This window comes from Colossoma macropomum, unplaced genomic scaffold (assembly GCF_904425465.1).
Source record: "Colossoma macropomum unplaced genomic scaffold, Colossoma_macropomum, whole genome shotgun sequence".
Classification (NCBI taxonomy): domain Eukaryota; kingdom Metazoa; phylum Chordata; class Actinopteri; order Characiformes; family Serrasalmidae; genus Colossoma; species Colossoma macropomum.
Window position 1 is genome coordinate 19,027,574 of NW_023494798.1, and position 16,802 is coordinate 19,044,375.

At 40.1% G+C, this 16,802-nt stretch overlaps 1 protein-coding gene across 1 annotated transcript in view; it reads right to left on the reverse strand.

Annotated features, from left to right (window-relative positions):
• hipk2 (homeodomain interacting protein kinase 2) overlaps nucleotides 1–16,802 on the reverse strand; it is a 126,128-nt gene that overhangs the window by 34,058 nt on the left and 75,268 nt on the right. Inside the window, exon 4 of the mRNA XM_036585251.1 lies at nucleotides 128–251. Coding sequence (XP_036441144.1) covers nucleotides 128–251 — 124 coding nt within the window. The remainder of the gene's footprint in view (nucleotides 1–127; nucleotides 252–16,802) is intronic.

Sequence of the window (16,802 nt, forward strand, 5' to 3'; positions counted from 1 at the left end):
GTAGGGATTCTTTATATGAACTAAACCTTTCCCAGGCTTCTGCTACTCTAACAACCACTAATAACCCATGTGCTGCTGCTCTCCAGTATTTGCACCGCGTGGGATTAAGATTGTCTGATTATCTTACCTGATCGTACTCAGACGCCCCGGGGTAAAGCGGCCAGCCCAGGAAGAGCTCAGCGATGACGCAGCCCAGGGACCACATGTCTATAGCCTCACAGAAGGGCAGGCCAAGGATGATCTCTGGAGCTCTAAACAAATAAACACACACAAGAACATGAGGTCAGTACAGGACGCAGATAGCAGTGAACGGCCAAAACGTTATCAAGCATGATTTAATTAGGTACAGTTTGGCCAGTCAAAGCATTAAAGGGGCCCTATTGTATAATTTTCTTGTGTGTAGAAGCCCACTTATAAAGTTTGTGTGGTTTTGGTCCTTTTGGTTATATTTCATTTTTACTTGACCATTTTCCAACCTCTCTTTATCCCGTAGAATTAAACAGGCTGTTTCTGATGCTGCCCATCTGAGAATGATATGAAAGTAAAAGACCTCTGTTCTGATTGGCTGATCTGTATTGAGCAGACCAGGCTGAAATGTAAGGCACAAACTGTTAAATTTAGACTCAAATCCCTTAAAAAACTACACCACAGACAATCTACAGTAACAACACCTATCATTTCGATGTAAACAGGCAGGCTAAACTACTGCAGGCTGAATGGAAGCTCATATGTAAATGTATTCATGGTTGTGACATCACAACATTGATGAATTAAAAACAGGCAGCTTAGTTGTTACATATGAACGGTATGGCCTAGGAAGTGAATGCTGCTTTTTGAAACTTTACCAATGCTTACATATTACCGCAAATTCTTTTATTTCAAAAAAATCTGAAAAATATTGAGATTTTCCAAGATATGGTCCCTTTCAAAGCTGACCACATCTGTAAAACAGAATCCCTTTTGTGTCTAGAAACTGTAGGAAAGAGAGAAGTGCAGCAGCACCGGGAGGAGCAGCAGTGGGGCTTAACCACCAAAGACCAGAGGGATGGATGTATCAGCCCCCAGGCCCTGGCCATAATCAGCTAATGTGGAACTGATTCAACAAAACCTAAAACCACCACCTATTACCTACAAAGCACCAGACCTACATACAGTATGTAAAATTGACAAATGCTGGAGGAAGTTAATTTCCATAGGTCTAATGTCTTTGTGTAAATTGCAGGCGCTACTCGTCAGAGATACTCCGTCTGCAGTGCAGGGAGCTTGGCTAATATGATGCGGGAAAGCAGTGGGGGGTGCGCGGTTAGAGCCAGGGTGAATTTTTCCAGCCGGCCTTATGTCCTCTCTCTCTCGGGCACCGTGCTGCGAGGAGAGCCGCTGGGAGAGCGTGTGAGCTGCACAGCCACCAGGAACAGCTGGGAACCCATCAATCACCACTCTGTCCCAGCAAATATAGATATACAGTGCATAAAATATATGGCTGAAGCAGAAAAGCCACAGGAAGAGTAATTGAGAGAGTCTGAAAGAGACAGAAGATGCAGGGCTGAACCGAGAGAGAGAGAGAGAGAGAGAGAGAGAGAGAGAGAGAGAGAGAAAGAACACGATGGACAGAGTAAGAAACTCTTGAGAAATAAGTCACTTGAACATTGAATTGAATATTATATTGAGAGAGATTTATATTGCGAGAGAAACACATGCACACAATGAGCTGTAGTGTGCGCTTCGGGTTCCTACATTCATTTTGCTTTGTAAAGAGAACATTGGATGAACACACTGTTCAGAGAGAGGAAGTCTGAGACACACACACATATAAGCCAGTCAATCCATCATGATTGTTCAGCACCAGCAAGAGGTCCGCACATGTATTTTTGTCCATGAAATATGAGACACTGATACTAGTCTGTCCTCTAAATACTATCTATTAGTGGTTGTGTAATGTTGTCAGTGTGATATAACCACATCCATCCACTCTAGCATTAAAAACCTGCAAATGGCTGTGATTACGGTAACTGGCGACTTTCCACTGTGGAAGATAATAATTAGAAGATAATAAAGATTATAAGGAATTCAGGCTCCAAATCCAAACACCATTACTATGTATCTAAAATCCAAACTGAAATTAAAGCTTGAGTTCATTTCTGTTGCATCCTGTCACTTTCTGCAGAGATGCAATAGGCTTTCCTCTCTCACTTTACTGTAGGACAGTGTTCACAAGCCTACATGCCACCTAAATAAACTCTGAGTCTGATTCCTGAACACTCCAACAGGCATCATTTGTCATAAAGGATGCATTTGCAAACTTGGAAAGCTTAAATGCAAACTTTAAAGCTTATGTAACATCTCAGGTAATGTTATTGTCATTTTTCTGACACAATGCTGGTAATATGACATGGCTTGCCAAGATGAGTTTCTGTAGGCACCTGTGTGCAACAAGACATTCATGAGCTTTATGACAACACGTACATCATTTTGGTTTAAACTAAAACTGCAGGCCAGTCTTTGGCCACATCAAGGTGTTTTTTAATTTATGTTTTTTTATGTATATTGGTTTCAGCAGATATTTGCTTTAAAAAATATCTGCATTGAACAGATGTTTAGATTTGACCAATATTTCAAACCAAAATTTGATGATATATTTATTGTACTGCAGAAAAGCAGAATAATGCTGGGCTACTGTGCTAAAACATCTGCATTTGTAGCCCCACAAAAATAAATATAACATTTCTTTACAATGCTAATCCAGGTAGATCTAGCCCCAATTTTGACATTTTATAAATGTTTATGTATCAGCATTGGATTCATATATTGGCATCAGCACATAATTCCTATATCAGTGCACCCCTAGTGTTGTTACTGCATTGCAAGGTAAATGTTCATTACAATATGCAGTATGGGAGGGATGCACTAACACAATGTTTTTGACTCTGCATTTTTTCATTAAAATGCTGTGGAAGGTTTCTAAAATTGCAATGTTTGTAATTATATACCCACATGAACAACATCCAATTCCAGTTTAGTAAGGTTAGTATCATACACAGATACTGATCCAGTCAAATCAGTAAATCATTACAATGTAATATTCTGTCCATAATACCCTAATACCTGACTCACGCTCAGCCTCATGGTCCTGTCTGACATCTGGACTGCTACAGCCTGACTGATACCAGCACATTCATATTAGCTAGTGGACAGCACTGCCTGTACAGACAGAGCAAAAGAAAGAGAGAGAGAGAGAAAGGAGGACTGAAGCTTGGCAAATTTTAAGGAAAGCATTCTATCTCTCATTCATCTATTCTCTCTCTCCCTCTCTCTCTCTCTCTCTCTCTCTCTCTCTAAATCTCCCATTTTCTCTGTGGCGCTGAGGGCACATTGCCACCGCATATGCAAATTCCTATCTTCCCTTCCATCTCCTCTCACTCCGTCTCTTGCCATTGCCATATGCAAAACAGGCCAGCAGCTGCTAATGCAGAGCTTTTGGTGGGTGTGATCTCACACACATATGCATGTACACACACACGTGTCCACACACACACTGAGACACATACATCTGTGCAGCATTATCTCATGGAGGACCTCGGCCCAAAATGCAAAAATCATCAGTGACATATTCACTGCTTTCCTTCAGCAACGCTGCTTTCAGACACACACGCACACACACACACACACACACACACACACACACACACACACACACACACATGCACGCACACACACAGATACACAGTGGGGAATGTTAAATGTGTTCAGGCTTCTATGACACATTTGCATAGGAGGGTGTAATGGTGTGACATGTTTTCCAAGTTTTCCAGTTTTCTGAGATCCGTCACTCTAAGTGTCAGGATGATGCCTGCAGTTTAGCGCGTGTCTAAATGTGTCTGTATGTGTGCACAATCGTTCCAAACCTTCTCACGCATGCACGTCTCACACATACCTTTGTCTAGTGCCACTTATATTGTAGAGCTGTGTGATTCCATGCCCCCCCCGCCACACACACACTAATTCACGCTCATTCACTTGCACTGTAAAAAAATGTTTGGGGTTTTGACTGAAAAAGGTTGCCTTAAAATGTTAAGTTATATTAACTTCAAATCATCCGTTGACAGGGCTTAAAACACAGATACTTGCTCCTTTACTTCCTATTAAAAACCACCCTTCAGTAATTAAATTTCCAGTCAAAATGACCATTATGTATGTTATTTATTTTCAGGAGATATTTCTGAAAAGTTTAGATATGAAACTAGAAATGCGCATTTCCTGAAGGAAACTCAGAACAGTTGTACAGCTTAAATGGTTCCCACTTCCTGCTAGGTTGTGGCTGCCTTAAATTTTCTGCTACCTTAACTTCACTGCTACTTAAATCATTGCTACCTTAAATCCACTTTCACCTTAAATCTCCTGCTACCTGAAAAGTGTTTGGGTGCGTTTATGTGGCGTGGTGTGTGCGTTTAGTGTGTTATGTGTGAAGTGTTCAGTGTGTGTGTGCGTGCATGTGTGTGTGTGTGTGTGTGTGTGTGTATGTGTGGTGTGTGTGGTGTGTGGAGTATATGGTGTGTCGAGTGTGTGTGTTAGTGTATTTGTATCATCGTGACAGAAGAAAGGTGCCAAAACCTTTGCACTTCATTCACTGCTATGGGAAAAAATTCCACAAAATTCCATTGCTACACAAAAACTGCATCCAATCAAAAAGCTGTATACAAGCTAGAAACAGGAGCTTCCAAAAATGAATTTAAAAATATGTTGAAAATTATAGAGAAGATGAGACTTATCAGCCATGCAAGCTTGATCGGATCACCAAAACTGTCACTATCAGATAAACAGTACTTTGAGAAATTTGTACGTAGGTTTGTCCTTTTTGCCTGGTTTTCTACAAAGTGAGAGTTTTGTCCTAAAAATGCACAAAAACAAACACACACACACACACAAACACACACACACACACACACACACACACACACTCTAGCAACCCCTTGTTCTAATCAATAATGCCCATCAACTGCTCTACATTTAGGTTGCTACCAATTTGTTTTTTAGCAAAAGCAACTATTTACCTTCACCAGAGGAAACAACAAATGTAGGCCAGAGCAAGACCTAAGAAGAACTGGAAACTGGGCTCGTCCACATATCAGCGCTTGTCATTCTGTCATGCAGCATTGTGCTAAACTTTGATAAAGACTGTAGCGAGAGGAGGCCTTCCCCCCGCTGGATTAGCTGAATATCAGCCTCCTCCTGTAAATGGCTTTGTGAATAGGGGGTCGGTTGAGTGCTTAAGAGTAGTAGCCTAAGCGACGTGCAGTGTGACATTTTCTCAGCTGGCCTCCCTTTGAGCACGGCCAACGTCCAGAGTCTCAACACTGGCACACACACACACACACACACACAGGCAGTGAATGAGCGCTTTCTTCAGCCTCAATCTGGGGCAGCAATGTCCTGCCTGAAGTCCCTGAACACATGCACACTCTAAACATACACTACAGATAATATACTCTATAGTAATAACTCAAACTGACCTAATATGGGTTTCACAATACAGCGTTCTCACAATATGCTGACCCATAAACAAGACTATTCGAGGACCCCTGTGAAACGCCTCCTCTATAACCGCCTCTAACATTGCCTCCTAAACCAAATCATACAAACACTAAGGGAGTAACTCTGTCAATACAGTATTAAAAAAAACAAGAAAAAAGAAAAAAGACAGTGTATCGAAATTTAGGATTATCACCTTCTGCTACTTGGTCTCTTTTGCCATCTTTCATGGAAACCACTGTCAGTGATAAACACATCTGGAGGCATCCTATTCGAGCTGGGGTGTCAAACTCAGGGTCATATTAGAAAACCTCTACAAATCTGTGGGCCACTTCATTTTTAATTAATGTTGTGTTATAACATGAACTGCCAGTTGTTTATTCAAAATATGCAAAAACTACAGGCACTTGTAGGAGACTGTGAAATATGACATGAACACTTAAAATATTCAACATTTAAATGTCCTCAAGAAGTCAGTCTTTTAAACCTTTCTACTTGAACTAGACACCTGGCGTCCTTTCTTTGCTGAAGGTTCATTAAGACTTAGATGCACTGTGCAGTGTATTGTGAAACAGGCTAACATTAACAGAAAATTCAAATACTTCTGTGGGCCGGAGAGGATTGTGTCCTTGTGTTTGACACATGGATATTAGAGTAAAGTTGGTTGGGAGGAGGCAGATGTACTCCCTTGTTCAAAACGACTACATTTTTTCTGTTTAATATTTTGGAGCTTTTTTCCGTTAGAGGGCAGAGTGGCAGGCGTAAAATATCAAAAATCAAACCAGATCTTGACCTCAGAAAATTGAATCAGACCTCAAAACGAGTATCTCCTGCCCCTAATAAACACACAATCTGTCACCTAATACACAAACACATCCCACTCGTCACACATACTATACACCTCCCTTCAGCCTTAGATGTCAGATTTATCACCAGCAACAGCAAAAACACGTCATTTTATATAATAATTTCTCACTCATGGCTCACCAAAAACAACAGAGGCATTCTGTCAGAAGTGCAGATTAAACTTTCAACTGATACATTTAGGTAGGGATATATTTACACATTTATAGAGAATATATTTTATTATATCTCAATAAGATGAAAAGTGATTTCTGGGTATATAGTATTAATTAACTTCACATTTCTGCCACAAAGTCTTTGCTGTTTCAACATTGAAACAAAAGGAAAAATACAGGCTTGAACCACTCAATACAGAAATTACATCCACTGTAAATGCAGTTCATTATGTAACTAACTAAGTAATTAATTATGCAATTACAATTGAATTCTATGGGTTAAAAGAAAAAGGATAAAATAATGCATCCCAAAATTCAATGCAACAATACTTTGACACATATGCATGTTTATATACACACACAACACACACACACACACACACACACACACACCCTCACACAGCTGCTATTTGGAGCTCTGACATCATGCTCTGTGGGCATGTCAGGATGCATCCATCACGGCTGACCTTCAGTATAGACGTTCGTCACTCGTTGCCTCGCCATGCGGACACGCGGCTTTTCCGCTCGTTCCCTCCCATACAGTCCTCAGAGCCCTTCACTTACATGCACCAACTAACCCCCCCAATAACAACGCAAAACATTTAAAAGAACTGTCTGGTAAAAAAATCTAACTTACACATTTTTCTTCCTATCCAAAATGGACAAAAATGCAGACAAACTTCCAGCAAGATAGGTGCTACTGCTGATTTTGCACTGTTTTCAAGTTTTAAAGATAACATACAGTAATATTCAAATGTTTGAACACCCTGGATCAAATTAAATGTTTTGAAAATAACATCCTTTACAGGGACCAATGCGCAAATTTTAGTGCATGATTTCGATTTTTTTGCTGAGTTTAAGATATTGGAAAAAAATAAATGACAAAATATAAAATGTGCCATAACCTTTGCACAGGACACATCTGATGTTTTTTTTCCCAGTATGTTAAATTCACCAAATAAACAGTAACTGTATATTAAACTGTGTAGAAGTGTGTTCTCTGTAAAGGATATATTAAATTCATTTTTAATCAACAAACCCCAAACTTTTACATACAATAGTATGTCATGCAGTGTCAGTAACAATAAAGTCTTTTTGAGATTACTCAACTCAACAAGTGCTTTAAGGCAGGGGTGTGCTGATGATATAGGCATTCAGCTTGATTCTAATTTGTGTGGTATAAGCTTCCATTATTTGTTAGCCACACTAGCCTCTTCGGACACCAAACATAACCAAACTTGGCCGATTAGCTGCATTTGGGGTGAGACAGAAATTTTTTGTTGAATCATTTATTTAAGCCAAATGATTCTGAAAGATGATCTGATCCTAGTTGAATGATCCAGACACTACTGAATGACTTATCACCATATAGCCTGTAGACTGTTACACTGTGATTAGGTCTTTATTCCCTGTGGACCTAAAAGCACTCAGAATAAGAAGTAAATGACATGCATGATGAGATGGGAAGAAATCTGGCCTGAATGGATGGAAATTTTTGGGCAGGTTCTCTCCTGTGCAGATACAGCTCTTCGCTTTCCTTTCTCTCATGAAAGGAGCCTTGATCTTCTCAAGGCTCTGTGGACCTTCCTCTCCCCTGAGATCAATTTTAATATTTATGCCATCACAGTGCAGCAAAGCAGCTAAGGCCAACGCTTCCTCTGTGCCTTTTTAATAAACAATGCATGTGGTGGACTGACCATGGAGACGTGCACCCCCACACTGCACCTGCAATTTAACCGTATTTTACCTAATGTCTGGTCCGCAATACATTCAGAGACTCTGTCCCCAGAGTACACTGTAAAAAAAAAACCAATTTCAATGCCTGTTTTTTATGTAAACAAACCATATACATACATAGAAACAGCATGTTTGATTAAAAAGAGAGTATAAATAGTCCTGTTTAATTGGATTTAGTGCAGCATAGAGTGCAAAATATTATTACTATAATATTGTAAAATACAGTGTGTCAGACTAGCTATACTAGTGAAACTGTTGAATTACAGTATAAGTACAGTATTTCTAGAACTATCATTTAATAGCTTCTTATCACGTGGGATTGGAGATTTCTATGCTTTCTATCACCGTCTAAAAGAAGCACCAAGCTGTCTTTACTAACGGATTCACTGTTACAGTTACTGAATAGGCATGTGTATACGTTCAGAACAGAGTTCAGATCATGAAGAGATTATTATTTATAAAGTGGTAGTTTGTGACACAATCAAAATAATTGATGTTATTAATGATTTTTTTCTGTGTTGTTAGATCTGTTCTTTACACATCAAAATAAATGTGACAACTGCATTAACAAAATACACTTTAGTAGGGGAAGAGTTGCCTTCAGTGGGTTAAACAGCGAAGGCTGGAGCAGGCAGAAACAGCTAAAAGCAGGAGTAAAGTGAAAGTGACAGACAGAGGGCAGAAAAGGAAAAGAGAGCAAAGGGGGAATGAAGAAGCAGAAGAAGAGTGTGTTTGGAAAGGGAGGGATGGAGAAAGACCCTGAGCGAGAGCGAAGGGCAGGGCCAGCGGGTCTTTCCATAGAGCCCTCCTGATGAAAGCTGTTTAGATTCCTCTGAAAGCGAGAGACGGGCCATCTTTGCCAAACACAGAGTCAAAGTTTTTTAAAAGCTCCTCAGACATCCTCCCATTGTGGGCACACTGTTTTATATTAAGGCCTCCAGAGCATCTTCCTCTGTGTGCGTGCTCAAAACACACAGGAAAAGTGCTGACCACGCTGTCACTTTCTCAGCTCCTTCCCTTCCGTCATTAGCATTCCCAGGATAGTGAGAGATAGATGGTGAGAGGGAGGGAATGATGACCTCTTCTCTAAGAGGCTCTTCGCTGAAGCATGTGCGAAAACAAGTGTTGAAACAGAAACATAACTCAGTACGACTTCCATATTGTCTCTGTTGCAACAAAACTTCTTCAAAGTAGTAACTTTACAGGAGAAGAAAAAACATTCTTAACTTTTAATGAAGGGAATGTAATTTTTATGACATAATTCTAGATCACTTCTATTAGTCCAGTTATCATGAAATGTTCACACAAATCTGCCATTAGTTATTCATTTTTAGCATCAGGAACTAAAGCAGAAAACATATATATAAATGACAAATATTACATCATTTATGTAACATTAAATTACACAAACACCTCAACAATTAAGTGTAATATCAAATCTTTCAGTATTTAATATGTCTCCTCTTTGCCTTTATTACAGCATCCATTCCTCTGGGGAGACTCTTCTCTCAAAGATTAAAGCTTTAAGTACTGAGTAATTCAGAGTAGTTACTGTATACGTAAAGAGACTGTTAACAAATAATAAGCCCAAAATGTGCAGAGCAGACGTCCTACAGGACCAGGCTTTAAACCCACTGCCATAATGAATACAGCCTACATAGTGACAGTTTTGGTGGTCTACCAGGTCTTGCACGGTCAACTATAAAAATATTTTAATTATTTTAAAATGTCTAAGCTTTTGTTGTTTACCAACAACAAGAAATATAAGTATAGAAAAGTATTTAGTTATTAAAAGGTACTGAAAAATCCTTCTAAATAAAAATAAACATTTTGAAAAGTCTTTGCTGAATACATTTGACTATTTCCTCTGATGCATTTGAATAGCTCCTCTGTTACATAACAAAACACTGCAGACGTAAATGATCTGGTGTGTTTGAACTGTGTAGTGTGTTACGTCACCCTCTGAGCAACGCTGTAGATTCCACAAACATTCACACAGTAAATCCTCACATTCACAGATAATCTGCGCTTCCTTCTCATCTCTCACTGCTTCCTGTGTGTGTGTAAGGGTGACGACAGAGCAGCAGAAGTCTACACTCTGCTCATAGAACACATGGGTGTACATTAGCCCTGCTAACCAAACAAAGAAAGCACAGCACAGTCTCCACACACACTCGAATCACCTCTTCCTCCGCACCTTACCCCCCCACCCCCCCCACAACACACACACGCACACACACAGAAGTGCTTATCAATACAATCAATACATCTCCTTCTCACCATCACACTGCACACCCCAACTAGGGGTCTGACACATAAGTATAGATAGGCAAATAGACATACAGATTGGGGAGGGGGCAGAGAGAGAGAGAGAGAGAGAGAGAGAGAGAGAGAGAGAGGGGGAGAGATAGTGGAATAGATAGATAGATAGTTAGATAGATAGATAGATAGATAGATAGATACATACATACATACATACATACATACATAGATACATAGATAGATAGATGTTAATCTAAAGGCTTCAGTAACTACTATTAAATATCCAGTAACCACAATGTAACTAATATGTAATTATGTAGTTATAAGATTAAGGTATTTCTGGACATGCAGACATTAGAGTGTGATGTGTTAAGGTTAACCAAAGCCACCCTCATGGCCACTGCATGGCCGCTCATGGTCAGAGGTGTATGTGTGAGTGCAGTGTGCTGAGGGCCTGCCATGCTGAGGTCAGGCTGAGAGTGAAAGAGAGTGGTCTCCTAGCTGAGTGACCCTCCTCTCTCCTCACAGTGGCGCCCGTCTGCCAGAGAGCCTCCAGGGTGCTGCGTCAGCCATGATCCTGCCACACACACACACCTATAGATGCACACATTCTCTTTCTTTCTCTCTCTCTCTCTGTCTTTCTCCGTGGCTCTCTCGCTCCAACACCCTCTCAAGCAGGCTCTGTGAGTATGTGGGTCACGTAAAGTGCTCTCTGCTCCAGGAAAGATCCAGAGACAAAAAAAAGAAAGAAAAAAGTCCTAACTGCCACTCGCACTCCCACAGTCAGACCGGGCGGCCCAACAGAGCGCCAAAGCCTCCAAACGGCAACACCCTCCCCCAGCAGCTTCTCTAACAGCTTGGATGCAGCTGACCAGTCTGTCAGAGTTTGTGTGTGTGTGTGTATCCAAGATGCTGTTAAGAATGGCACTAAAGTTAGTGCTAAACAAGTATAGTTAGCACTAAACAAGCACACATAACTGCTGTCATAAATGCAGGAAAAGGTTCAGAACAGCAAATTACACATTTTCACTGTTACCTCTGTGTACACTACATTCATGTTTGTTTTTTTATTAAGTAGGCACTTTTACCCAGAGCAACACAATCCTAATATCCAAGATTCAGAAGTAAAAAATAGGAGACAGGAGAACTTTTAACTAAACTAAGCTGTTTGAGTTGGGTGAACTCTAGTGTCCTCCAGTTAACTCAAGAAAACAAGCATAATAAGTTACCTTATAATTTTAAATTAAGCTGACATTCATTTTTAACAGTGAATGTTTCTTTAGCATTGTCATTAGCCTGGGAAATCACAGTCAACATCCCTGCATAAAATCAAACAGATGATTGTTGAAGAAAAACAATGATTATGAAGTGAAAAGAAAGTGGGTAGAGGAAAAGAGTGCAGAAGAGTGTAGAAGGCAGTGAGCATGCCATAGTGAGGGTGTAATTATTTAAATATTTATCAAATAATGAGAAAAAAAAAGAACAAAAACAGTGTATGGAAATTCAAAATCACCAACACGCCCCTTGGTCTCTTCATTTAACATGTTTCATGGATCTAGAAGCATCCTACTTATGTTTGTATTCTTCACTCTCAGAAAACCGGCACTAAACTGACACTGGGGTGGTACCCCTCTTGTTACTGGGGTGGTACTCTCAAAGGTAGGTCTTCCGTACCTTTAGTTGGTATACATGATTGTACCAAAATCGACTGCAATTGTATTTTTTTAATATTGACTGCACGCACACGTTTATGTTTTACTTGGAAAACACTTCTTTAAGGTACACAGTTGGACTGTAAAACCACTGTTATACCTTTGAGGGTATGTTTGCATTGTATGTTCCTGAATAAATGTAAAATGAACCTGCACTGTACCTTTATTCTGACAGTGTTTATAGCTCAGTTGTACTGTTTAAGATCACTAAGAGCATGCTTCTTTGCAATCTTTAAAGGAGTTTAACCACACTGTGAAGTATAGAATGAGAATTAAGGCAAGAACCCTAAAGTAAAAACTGAATCAAAAATTTTATCAAACCTGAAAATCCCTATGCTATTATGAATTGGCATCATGACCCTGGAATATTCCTGCCTTGCACATTTTAGCGTTGCCTGGTTTAGCACACCCACTTCAACTCATGAAAGGTCTATTTGACCGCTGAACTCCTGAATTCTTAACTTCAATTCTTCACTCACAGCTACATCACATACATATTTATCATTCTTGCAATATTAGCCTTTGTAGTACTCATGAGCCCTCTAACCTCTAATGTTTTTACTGTGAGTGTCAAACATTCCAACACAGTTCCAGATGAGTGTTTCTGTGTGAGCTTTAAGTTAAAACATTTTTTTTGTAAAATAAGCCTTAAGATTATAACATAAATAATAATTCTAAACATGCAGGGCAGGTGTACTCTAGGACCAGGGTTAAAAACCACTGCTACAGTGTGTCCAGCCTAAAGTAAGTATGTTACTGAATGGAGTGTGATTTATAGAGCTGGAGTAAAGCTCAGAGCTGGGGGTGGGTGTGTGTGTACTGCTGTGTGATGGCTATGTGCTAAAGCTACAGACGCCGGGGAGCTATCAGAGGGGCGACGCTGACGGGCCAGCAAAGGGCCTGGGGGAAAAAAGCATGTCGTCAGAACCCTTACACAGCTCGGCCATTCGATAGCCCTTGTCTGACCGGCCTGCCTGCACACATCAGGCCTCAGGTTTTTCTCCATTTCTGTTTCAGAGACAAAGGCTGGAGAAACCCTCTCTCAGACAGACCTGATAAATCTATAACACTGCCTCCTCCAGCCCCCTCACAAACACATACACTCTGTCACACACACATATGCTCCACACACATATCCTACACACATATCCTCCACAGACATATGCCCCTCACAGTTTGGCAAAAAATAAAATGTACATAGCAAAGACATGTTTGATGTCCAAAGTCTGCTTCTTTAGTTGTGCACTGAAGCTATGAGGCTAATATTGCCGACAAGTAATGGAAGCTTATTAGCTTACAATTAGCATTAAGCAGACTTTCTCAGAGGTTTCTCACACTGAACAGAACTATCTGGATAAGATTAGTTTTGCATGGGGAGGCTGGGGTATCTGTAATATTTATAGTCACACTGGATAAAAAATATCGGTAGAGATCACAAAGCTGGGAGTGGCTAGTCAATTTATACACTGCCGCTACGCTAAAAAAGTTCCATATGCAAAACATTTGGCTGCGCACAAGTAGAAAATTCAATATCCCCACAATGTTTTAATGTTCAGTATCATAAACTTGTAGTAAAACATTTTGTATCTGCTTTATTTGGGCCATAGAGAACACAATTACATGCCTTTTTAATAAACTCCAAACTCGAAAATTCCTTTTTCACAGGATATGATGGAATGTTTACTCACATGACAATTCACACAGGATTAGCACAAGCTGGGGTTATATTTACGGTTTGTTTTACAGAAGGAATCTTTAGAGACGCAGGAGCACGCAGTCCTTTAAAAATGACTGACCTGGCGAATACGGATGGGACTAAAATGACTAAGAACACCGGTAGCAGTTACATTACCCTACGTCTCCATGCAAAACTAATCTTGAATGGTTATGACATACTGTTATCTATAAAATGACAAAAGTATATGGTATAACTAAAACCTGTTTGAACAACCACCCTGAAGCCTGAATTTTGTCTGCACTTTGTCCATTTTTATAGATAACAGGGTCACAGACCATATTAACAACTGAGATAGAGATTACTTGATGTAACTGTGTATGAAGATTTAGGCAAGTGCAATGCTGGTTGGTGGGAAATTAGCTTCCATTACTTGTCAGGTACATTAGCCTCATCACTCCAGTGCAAAAGCAAAAACTAAAAAAGCAAACTTTGGGAACCAAGCACGCCTTGGCTACATATGGACCAGATCTGGGTTATGTGGAAAATTGTATAAATTTCATTTTTCACCAAATATTGCTTTAAATAGGTTCTCGCGCTTTGCTGCTCCCTGGATCATTCTCTTATTATCCATCTCTCTCTCCCTCACACTCAAGTCCCCCGCCTCCCACCCCACCTCATTCTGAGCCTCCCGGCTGCTCCCTAGTTCTTATACTCCCCCTCCAGTAAAGCCTGTACAGGTCTAATCAGATTGTGTGTGTGTGTGAGTGTGTGTGCATGTGTGTGTGAGTGTGTGTGTGTGTGTGTGTGTGTGTTATGCAGCCCAAGGCTGTTACTGTGTTCACAGGCAGTACACACACTGACAAAGGAATATTACCCACCACGAGCCACAGCTATGAGACACTTCAGTTACTCGTCACTCCCCCAACCCCTCCACAGACAGCCACCAAAGACACAGCTCTGTTCTCCAAACGACTCGCATTCTTGTAAGAAATAGAGAAATGGAGAAGCATTCTGGATTGTTATGGTGCCAAGAGCCAAATGTAATTAGTCATGCTGCATTATGGGATATTGTGAATGTGACAAAGGAAGAAAAAAGAGGGATTCATTAGGAAAAAAATGTGGCCAAACAAACCTGAGCTATAAAGCAGAGAGCTGCTCATTTGCTGTACATTTATGATACATTTAAATGGCACTTTCCTGTATAATTCAACTGTTAAGATGTAAACATATTCATTAGGAGTGGTTTGATGTCAAATGCTCTGTTCTAGAGAGACATACTAAACCCAAACTCTTCACAATGGTGGTGATAGGAACCAGACGTCTAAAGCCTTTCATGCCTCTAAAAGCTACCTCACAGAAAGTTATGATAGCTTTGTGTTAAGATTGTTTTTTCATTTACATTCATGGCTGAGAGGTACATGCGTTGAAATAGTACCCAAAGAAAAACTATTTTTCCAGATTTTCCCATTATCAACATTTTATAATATAATAGCTCCTAAAACTTGTGTATTTGCTTTTGTATTGTAGACATCACAACACCTGGTTCCAATCACCACCATTGTAAAGACATTTGAGTCTGTAATTGTCTACACAATGTGCCAATTTACATCAAATCATTGTTTCTCGATGATTGAACTGTGCAGAAATTTAGAAATTTGGTGGAGTTCCCCTTTAAAGGAATAGTGCTTTTTTAACCTAATCCCCATCTGCCACATCTGTAGCACTTGATACAGCACAGACAGCAATTTCACTGTGTTTCCCAGCGCATTCAAAACTACTTTTATAATACAGCATCTGCCCCCTGACTTCAAGCGTGATTTGAGTCAACAGGTTTTCAGTTCTTATACCAACCACAAAGAAGCACATCAAAATGACGGTTTGTGGTAATTGGGCGTATAATACAGAAACAGCACACAGAGATTATGTTGAAAACTGAAAAAAGAGTTCCTTTAAACACAGGTGAAACCACATCTGCATTGTGTAGTGCATATGTATGCAAACATCTTCCCTGCCTGCAGTTTCTTTTCCTCTTCCAGCACTCCGAAAGCACTACGCTTGGCCACTAACAACTGAAGGCGCAAAATGGCAGCAGTCCGAGTTCCTGAACCAAGACAAACACAATTAAAGCCTGCTGCTCCCCATGGCCACCTCTTAACTGTGTGAAGAATATGCGCACTGCACACATACACACACACACACATGCGCACATGCGAGTGTTGGGCTTCGGAGCATTATCATTCCTCCCTCCCACTGCTCATGCATTGGAAATAGCGTACAGTCCTGTGCCGTTCGCCTGCGCACCGCCATGAACGAGAACGAATTTCTTCATTAATAATCAGTCAAAATGACAGGTGATTAATTTAGCTGTGCATATGCGCCCCGCAGTCGTCCAAAGCTATAGGCATACTTAATCACTTCTCAATAACAATAGCCCAACAGTACTGCTTTTTCTCTGCTCACCAAAAGATGATAATTCAGCTCCTCTCTCATTGTACTTGCCTCAAGTGAGAGAAAAAGTGGTACCTTAATCTACCTGTTGTTGTCCTTCAAGTTGGAATATGACTGCTGTTGTTGGAAAAATAGCAAAATAGAAAACTATTAACCCTTGGAAGTCTGGAGCTATTACTGCTGATGTGCTATACAATTTAATTGCAATAACATAATTATAGAATTAATCACACAGTCATGTGAAGAAATGCATTTAGATTCAGTTTACATTCTGGTTTTTCTATCTGCAAAACAAAACTATGTGCACAACAGTGAGTTTGCATCAGGTACAAATCATAATAAAACAGGTCCTGAACATGTAAACAATCAATTCATCAATTGAAAGTTTAGAATCTGCATTTTCAACAGGATGTCTCTGCT